Genomic DNA, 8651 nt, shown 5'->3' on the forward strand with positions numbered 1-8651 from the left:
GTGCCTGTGAGCTTCTAAAGCCATCCAACCCAACAACTGGGTTTGTTCTTGTTTTTGGGGTGTGTGTGTGTGTGTGTTTGCTAGTCCTAGGTCTTGAACCTGGGGCTTGTAATTTCCTTCCTTTCTTTTTTCTTTCTTTTGCCACTCCTGGGGCTTGAACTCAGGGCTTAGGCACTGTCTCTGAGCTTCTTTTGCTCAAGGCTAGCACTCTACCACTTGAACCACAGCACCACTTGCATCTTTTTCTGTTTATGTGGTACTGAGGAATTGAACCCAGGGCTTCATGCATGCTAGGCAAGCACTCTACCACTAAGCGACATTCCCATACTATTTTTTAATTTCAAAAACAATATTTTATCTTCTGATTCAGGCGCTTAAGGCTATTCCTTTTTTTTTTTGGTCAGTTATAGGGTTTGAACTCAGGACCTGGGTACTGTCACTAAACTTTTTTTGCTTAAGGCTAGTACTTGAACCACAGCTCCATTTCCAATTTCTTTTCTTTTCTACAAATAGAGCCTGGTCTTTCAACATCTGATATTCTGTCGTGGATTAAACAAGAGGAAGAGCCACAGGTTGGGGCCCCTCAAGAGGCCAAGGAGAGTGACCTGTACAAAGGAAGCTACCCTGGTAAGTAGCCGTGGAAGAGATGCTCTAGTCCAGATCCAGCTCACTCCAAGAGCAATTTTTTTATTTTGTCAGTTGTGACGCTTGAACTCTGGGCCTGGGCACTGTCCCTCAGCTCTTCAGCTCAAGGCTAGTGCTCTATCGCTTGAGTCACAGTGCCACTTCCAGCTTTTTCTATGTATGTAGTCCTGAGGAATTGAACGCAGGGCCTCATGCATGCAAGGCAAGCACTCTACCACAGAGACACCTTCCCGGCCCCTCAGAAGTAATTTAAAAAACTGCAAAGCCAGCCAGGCATCGGTGGCTCATGCCTGTAATCCTAGCTTTGCAGGAGGCTGAGCTCTGAGGATCACGGTTCAAAGCTAGCCCAGGCAGGAAAGCCTGAGAAACTCTTCTCCAGTTAACCACCAGAAAACCAGAAGTAGCACTATGGCTCAAGTGGTAGAGTGCTCGTCTTAAGCTGAGAAGCTGATGGACAGCACCCAGGCCCACAGTTCAAGCCCCATGACCAACCAAAAAAAAAAAAAATATGGATATACATACTGCAAAGCTGGGCACTGGTGACTCATACCTGTAATTCTACTCAGGAGACTAAGAGCTGAGGATCATGGTTCAAAGCCAACCCAGGCAGAAAAGTCTGTGAGAGTCCCCATCTCCAATTAGCAAAAAGCCAGAAGTGGAGTTGGTGGCTCTTAAGTCATAGAGTGCTAGCCTTGAGCACATAGAGCTCTGGGACAATGCCTAAGCCCCAGGCTCAAGCCCCATGACCCACCAAAAAACAAAGAAGAACAATAAACTGCAACTGAAATGAGTCTATAGAAGCAAGGAAGAGCCAGGTGCCAGTGGCTCACGCCTGTAATTCTAGCTACTCAGGAGGCTGAGATCTGAGGATCACGGATCAAAGCCAGCCCAGGCAGGAAAGTCTGTGAGGCTCTTACCTCCAGTAAACCACCAGAAAACTGGAAGTGGAGCTGGAAGTGGTAGAGCACTAGCCTTGAGCTGAAGATCTGAGGGACAGCGCCCAGGCTGAGTTCAAGCCCCACAACCAACAAAAAAAAAACAAAAAAAAGGAAGTAGAGGGAAAAAGCATATTCAACTAAGTTAGCTGAAAGGCCACTGAGATAAATTTTAACTGGAAAAACATTCTTAAATGCAAAGATAAATTAGAATTGTTTTAGCTGGATGTGGTGGTGCATTCTGTAATACTAGAGAGGCTAGCTATTGAAAGTTAGCGAAACCTGCCAGGTGCTGGTGGCTCACACCTGTAATCCTAGCTACTTGGGAGGCTGAGATCTAAGGATCACAGTTCAAAGCCAGCATGGCAGGAAAGTCTGTGGGACTCTTATCTCCAATTAACCACCAGAAAACTGGAAGTGGCTCTGTAGCTCAAGTAGTAGAGTGTTTGCCTTGAGCTGAAGAACTGAGGTACTGTGCCCAGGCCTAGAGTTCAAGACCCATGACTGACCAAAAAAAAGAAAAAATTAAAGATGTGTCTCAAGTGGTCGAGTACTAGCCTAGTATGTGCATCATAACTTTCAACATCTTCAGTACTTAAAAAAAATGGAATTGTTGGGGTTGGGTATAGCTCAGTGGTGAAGCTTGTGTCTAACCTGCACAAAGCCCTGGATTTAGTCCCTAGCACCAAACTTTAAAAAAATAAACAGAATTATCAGAGGAAGAAAATGAAGTACATACAGATGTACCAAAAGTATGAAGGTCGGGAGCTGGGAAGGTGGCTCAGTGGTAGAGCGCTTGCCTTGCATGAGTGAGGCCCTGGGTTCAATTCCTTAGCACCACATAAGCAAAAAGAAAAAAAGCTGGAAGTGGCGCTGTGGCTCAAGTGGTAGAGCGCTAGCCTTGAGCTGAAGAGCTGAGGGACAGTGCCCAGGCCCAGAGTTCAGGCCCCACGACTGGATCCAAAAAAAAAAAAGTATGAAGGTGAGTGATGATAAACAGAACATTTGGAGATCACGCACATGAAATACCAGCACAGCAGCGGTTTTGGAAGTCTGCCGTCCCTTGCAGGCTGGGGAATTGATCCAGCTGGGTAACTGAGCCTTGTACATGTTAGGCCAGCACACTCCCACTGAGATCACTAAGGAAGAATAGAACAAAAATGGGCATGTAGGTAGGGAGACAGGCAGTCTTCCCTCTGTAAAAGGAAAACAGTGATGGAGAAGAAGCAAATAGTTTCCCTCTAAGTACCATCTTTGTTTTGCCACTTGAATAATAAAAGGATCTCAAGGTCAGAAGAGACTCAGTTTTATACAGCGTAATGCCATCTGTTCTGTAATGTGGTTGATGTTTCAGCTTCTTTGAACTCTGAGAAGTACAAATAAAAAATAAGGCGGGGCCCTGGTGGTTCACGCCTGTACTCCTAGTTTCTCAGGAGGCTGAGGTCTGAGGATCATGGTGTGAACCCAGCCTAGGCAGAAAATTCCATGAGACTTTTATCTCCAAAAACTACTCAGAAAAAGCCAGAAGTGGTGCTGTGGCTCAAGTGGTAGAACACTAGTCTTGAGCATAAAAGAGGCTCAGGGACAGTGCCTAGGCCCTGAGTTCAAGCCCTAGGACCAGAAAAAAAATATATATAGAGAGAGAGAGTTTCTGTCTTTCAAGAAACTTCAGACTAGAAGCCCAGTGCTGGTGGCTCACACTTGTGATCCTAACTAGTCCAGAGGTTGAGATCTGTGGATTGAGATTCAAAGTTAGTCCATACACAAAAGTCCACTAGACTCTTTAGCTCCAGTAAACCACTAGAAAAGCTGGAGCCGTGGCCCAAGTGGTAGAGTGCCAGCCTTGAGTAAAAAAGCCAAATGAGAGGGCAAGGCCCCTAGTTTGAGTCCTAATATCAGCACAAAAAAAAAAAAAGGAGGAGGAGGAGAAACTTAGACTAAGGACACACATATCAGTGCTAAGCATGCATGCCTGTTAAGTTCGAGGAATGCATGGGAGAGTTGATATACAAAAGAAATGAGAGTTTTGAAGCCTGTCATCCATTTTTTTTTTTTTTTTTTGGTGCCAATACTGGCCTTGAACTTGAACCGTGGTCTTGGTCCCTTAGCTTTTTCACTCAAGGCTGGTGCTTTGCCACATGATCCACAGCTCTACCTCTTGTGTTTTGGAGATTACAGACTTTCTTTCCCAGGCTAGCTTTGAACCATAATCTTCAGATCTCAGCCTCCTTAGTAGCTAGTAGTATAGGGATGAACCACTGGCTTCTGTGCATCTGTTTTAATTTGGATATTTAGATAAGGAATTGGAAATTATGTCAGAAATAGGCCTAAAGGTTTGACTGGTTTGAGAAGGCTAGATATAATTTGGGAAGATGGGACCAGCTGGGAAGCATTCTCCAAAAGGGAGAACAAAATAAGCAAAGACAGAGGCAGAAATGCATACTTTATTCTCAGAGAAAGTACAAACAGCTGACTATAATGAAGGTTTTTATCTAATAGCATAGAGAATAGTAAAAAAAAAATTTTGTTATTGGGTCAGTTGTGGGGCTTGAACTCTGGGCCTGGGTGCTGTCTCTCAGCTCAAGATGAGTGTTCTACCACTTGAGCCACCACACCACTTCCAGTTTTCTGAATGGATAATTGGAGATGAGAGTCTCATGGAGTTTCTTGCCTGGGCTGGCTTTGAACCATGATCCTCAGATCTCAGCCTCCTGAGTAGCTAGAATTACAGGCGTGAGCCACTGTGCCCAGCTTACCTTACTTTTTATTTATTATAGCTCACCTCTACTCAAAAGCTTTGTTGCTTATTATAACAAAAATATTTACTGCCGGTGGCTCACGCCTGTAATCCTAGCTACTTCGGAGGCTGAAATCTGTGGATCGTAGTTCAAAGCCAGCCCGGGCAGGAAAGGCCGTGAGACTCTTATCTCCAGTGAACCACCAGAAAACCAGAAGTAGAGCTCTGGCTCAAGTGGTAGAATACGCGCCTTGAGCTGAAGAGCTCAAAGAAAGTGCCCAGGCCCAGAGTTCAAGCCCTAAGACTGACCAACCCCCCCCCCCCCCCAAAAAAAAAAAAACAAAACAAAAATACAAGAACAATAAGGTGAGAAAGACTGATTATGGGAAGGGTTTTTTTTTCCCCCCAGACTGGGAGTGTCACTGATACCACTTTAAATTCCAGGTGGCTTGCCACAGGGACTTCATGCCCTTGTGGAACATGGCAGCAGGGCCATGGCTGAGAATGCATCTGGGGTGTTTAGAACTTGGACAGTTTCTCAGGGCGGGGTAAGACGCCGAGGTGCTTGCCGTAGGCCTGCCTGCACCAACCTAACTCCCGGCTCCTTTCTTTCAGAGGAGCTGGTGGTCAAAGCCGAAGGCCTGGCCAGGACGCTGTGTTCCGAGGTTCCCCCCACCTTCCCTGCCTCGGCGGCACCTGCTGCGAAGGACGCGTTTTCAGAAGCGCCTTTCAAAGGCCAGCAGCCTGCACCCGCGACCCATTTCGGATGCCCGGCCACTGACCTGCCTGAAGCCTCGGAGGGACAGGTGACTTTCACCCAGCTGGGCAGCTACCCCCTCCCGCCTCCACTCGGAGAGCAGGTGTTCTCCTGCCACCACTGTGGCAAGAGTCTCACCCAAGACCTGCTGCTGACACACCAGTGCGGCCATGCCGGGGAACACCTCTTGCCCTGCGCCCAGTGCCCCAAGCACTTTCCCGCACAAGCCGACCTTGGCAGCACCTCGCAGGACCAGGCCGGCGCGCCCCCCCCTACCTGCCCACACTGTGCCCGCACCTTCACCCACCCCTCAAGACTCACCTACCACCTGCGGGTCCACAACAGCACCGAGCGCCCCTTCCTCTGCCCCGATTGTCCCAAGCGCTTCGCCGACCAGGCGCGACTCACCAGCCACCGCCGCGCTCACGCCAGCGAGCGGCCCTTCCGTTGCACGCAGTGTGGCCGGAGCTTCAGCCTGAAGATCAGCCTCCTGCTGCACCAGCGGGGACACGCGCAGGAGCGCCCCTTCTCCTGCCCCCAGTGCGGCATTGACTTCAACGGCCACTCAGCCCTGATCCGCCACCAGATGATCCACACGGGCGAGCGGCCCTACCCGTGCACGGACTGCAGCAAGAGCTTCATGCGCAAGGAGCACCTGCTGAACCACCGGCGGCTGCACACGGGCGAGCGGCCCTTCCAGTGCGCGCACTGCGGAAAGAGCTTCATCCGCAAGCACCACCTCATGAAGCACCAGCGCATCCACACCGGCGAGCGCCCCTACCCCTGCGCGCTCTGTGGCCGCAGCTTTCGCTACAAGCAGACGCTCAAGGACCACCTGCGATCCGGCCACAGCGGAGGCTGTGCTGGTGATGGTGACCCCACCGCACAGCCCCCCGACCCGTCGGGTCCCCTCTTAACTGTGCTCGAAACCTCTGGCCTAGGTGTTAGCACCGAAGGTCTAGAGACCAATCAATGGTATGGGGAAGGGAGTGGAGGGGGAGTTTTGTAAGCCTGTGGAGTGAGCCATGATTAACTGTGTTCTAGAGGGGTGGAAAGGCCAGGAGAAAGCCCACCAACTCCCACAGAAATTAACATCTAACACACCAAGGAATTTGGGGTTCTCCACACTCAACTAGAGGCATTCTTGGAACTTCAAGGTAGTACAAGAATACTACGTCTTGAAATCCAGAAAATCTGTAAAGTCTAGCATCCTCATCTCTTCAGAGATCCCACATTAGGAATTATAAATATCCCAGCGAGGCTGAGAAGATTTGTCCTCGGGTTATCTTATGGGAGAGTAGAGTGAGAGTAGACCGAGTCTCAGGTAGACAGAGGTGTGAGAACAACTCCCAAACCTGAAGCCCATGAGAGTGTTCAGAGCCTTTTATCCTTTGATGGTGAGGTGACTGCTGGAAGGCTGTGCTCCCTCCACTGTTGGTGTTGCTGCATTCTAGAAACCAGCTAAAAAGCTCTGTTCCCACCTGTGTGGTCACATTCCCCAGGACGTGACTCAGACTGCCTTCTGGGTCTCCTTGATGGAGTCTGCGAACACATTGATATTGAGTGATATTTAATAGTTCTTTTAGGGGAACAGTTCTTAGCGTTTCCTGGCTTGGTTGTTGAACATTCAGACTCTTGTACTGACATTGAATCTGCCAGGAACCTTTGCCAGGGTCTTGATCACAACAGAGTTCTCAGTTCCATTTTCAAAGCTTGAGACCCCAGAGAAAGAGCCGGCGTAGGAGTAACAGAGCACCCAAAAGTTGGTGTCTAAATCATATTTTTGGAGTCATTTATGTCAAAATATCCCATTTCCAAGCCAGTAAGTGTGGTTTGCATTTCTGGTTTCTGATTTTCTTTTACAGTCATCAGCAACAGAGATCACAAGACTTTGCAGAAGCAGTAAGGTGTTTTCAGAAGGCACTGAGCTCTGGGCTTTTGTTTGCTTTTGTGTTGCAGTGAGGCACTTGAGCCACCAGAGCTGTCTGTGCCTCGCCTACCCCTGCCATGGCAGTGGCACAGAGGCACCGCTGAGGGCTGAGTGATCGAGCGTGCCGAGACACAGACAGCCTGTCCCGCCCGCTGTGCTGTCAGAGACCCGGCTTCGTGTGTTCTTTTCCTGGGGGTCACTCAGTCATCTGGGAGCATCGGAGCCTGCTTCCGTTCCTAAGTGTCTTTGCAGCTGGGTAGAAGTCCTTTTTCTTTTATGCCTCTCAAGTTTTCATATGTGAAACGAGGTTAAAGAGGGATGTAAGCCTCTAGAGATTCAAAAAAAAAAAAAAGTGGTTTGATATATTCCTTCTATACAAATTTTTTTTCTTCCGCTGGCTTTTGTCCAGGTAAAGTCAAAGGAGCCTAAAATCAAAGCAGAGAAGCTCTTGTAGAAACTTGACTAAAATCAATTTGATGTTTTTCTCCAAGGAGCCTAAGATAGAAGATAGACAGAATACAGAAGCAACTACACCTTGGGCAGAAAAGATAATTCTGGAACCCTTGTATGATGCCTGGAACAAGGCCTGGGAATATTTAGACATTTTCTTGAAAAGTGGTAAGGAAAGGATGCTTTCTCCTTATCTAACCGCCATTCTGCCTGGCATGTGTAACTGCGAAGAAAGTTACCTGTGCCCCCGAAAGCTGCAGCAACTCAAGATACTTTTTTTGCAGGGAGTAACTGGGGTTGAGCTCGGGACCTTGTCTTTGCTAGGCAGGTGCTGTACCACTTGAGCCATACTGCAGGTCCTTTTTGTTTTAGCTGTTTTTCAGATAGTGTTTTATACTTTTTTTTCCCTTGGGCTGGTCTTAGACCTCGATTCTCCTGTGTTTCTCATGTGGATGGGATTAGAGATGTGTACCACCATGTGTAGAAAGGTAATCACTGCTCTGTGGTGAACACAGTATCAGGAACCATGGGAGCCATCAGAATTGTGTGAGATTGGACTATAGGCAGTGGAAAAGGCCCAGGAGGATGAACGCAGCAGATAAGCATAACCCTGGTGTATTGAGATGAACAGCTTTCTAGCCAGAGTACAGCCCACCCCATGGAAAATGTAGGAGCTCTGGTTCTGGTTTCATTGGTGATCAGTTAGGAAGTTGGTATGAGATTGAACTCTGGTTTACATCTTGATCTCCCTAGGAAAGGAGGAAAAGTCAAATGCTATCTGGAGGTGAAGAGCTCACTTTTCCGAATAGATTCAATCCATGGTATTGGCAGAGGAGGGATTCCTGCTCAATGTGAGATGTAGGATTAGATTGTGTTGAAAATTCATTTTACTGCGGACACAGGGTAGTAGTGCAAGAGACCGGTGCATAGAAATACTGAGGGTGACTCCCACAGCACCTTCTGCGAAGGTCTATTGTAACAGCAGGGTCTTCAGCTTCAGAAAAAAAGTGACCACAGTTGAAATGCCCATCAAGCAAGTGCCATAAAAGGAGTGTACAGGACCATCACAGAGAGCGAATGGGGGACCCTAACCCTCTGTGTCGGCACCCTGCCAGGCAGAGAGTTCCCGGCCAGTTCTGGAGAGTTCATGTGCTGAAGGTTCAAAACTGATTCTTAGAAAAGTCAAGGCAGAATCCA

General features: G+C 48.2%; 1 protein-coding gene across 1 annotated transcript in view; it reads left to right on the top strand.

Moving 5' to 3' along the window:
* Znf398 (zinc finger protein 398) overlaps positions 1–8023 on the top strand; it is a 21893-nt gene extending 13870 nt beyond the window's left edge. Inside the window, exons 5-6 of the mRNA XM_042677314.1 lie at positions 514–627; positions 4933–8023. Of these exons, the coding sequence (XP_042533248.1) occupies positions 514–627; positions 4933–6083 (1265 nt within the window). The 3' untranslated portion in view covers positions 6084–8023. The remainder of the gene's footprint in view (positions 1–513; positions 628–4932) is intronic.
* The last annotated feature ends 628 nt before the right edge of the window (positions 8024–8651 follow it).

This window comes from Dipodomys spectabilis, unplaced genomic scaffold (assembly GCF_019054845.1).
Source record: "Dipodomys spectabilis isolate Male_0828 unplaced genomic scaffold, ASM1905484v1 ptg000034l, whole genome shotgun sequence".
Classification (NCBI taxonomy): Eukaryota; Metazoa; Chordata; class Mammalia; order Rodentia; family Heteromyidae; genus Dipodomys; species Dipodomys spectabilis.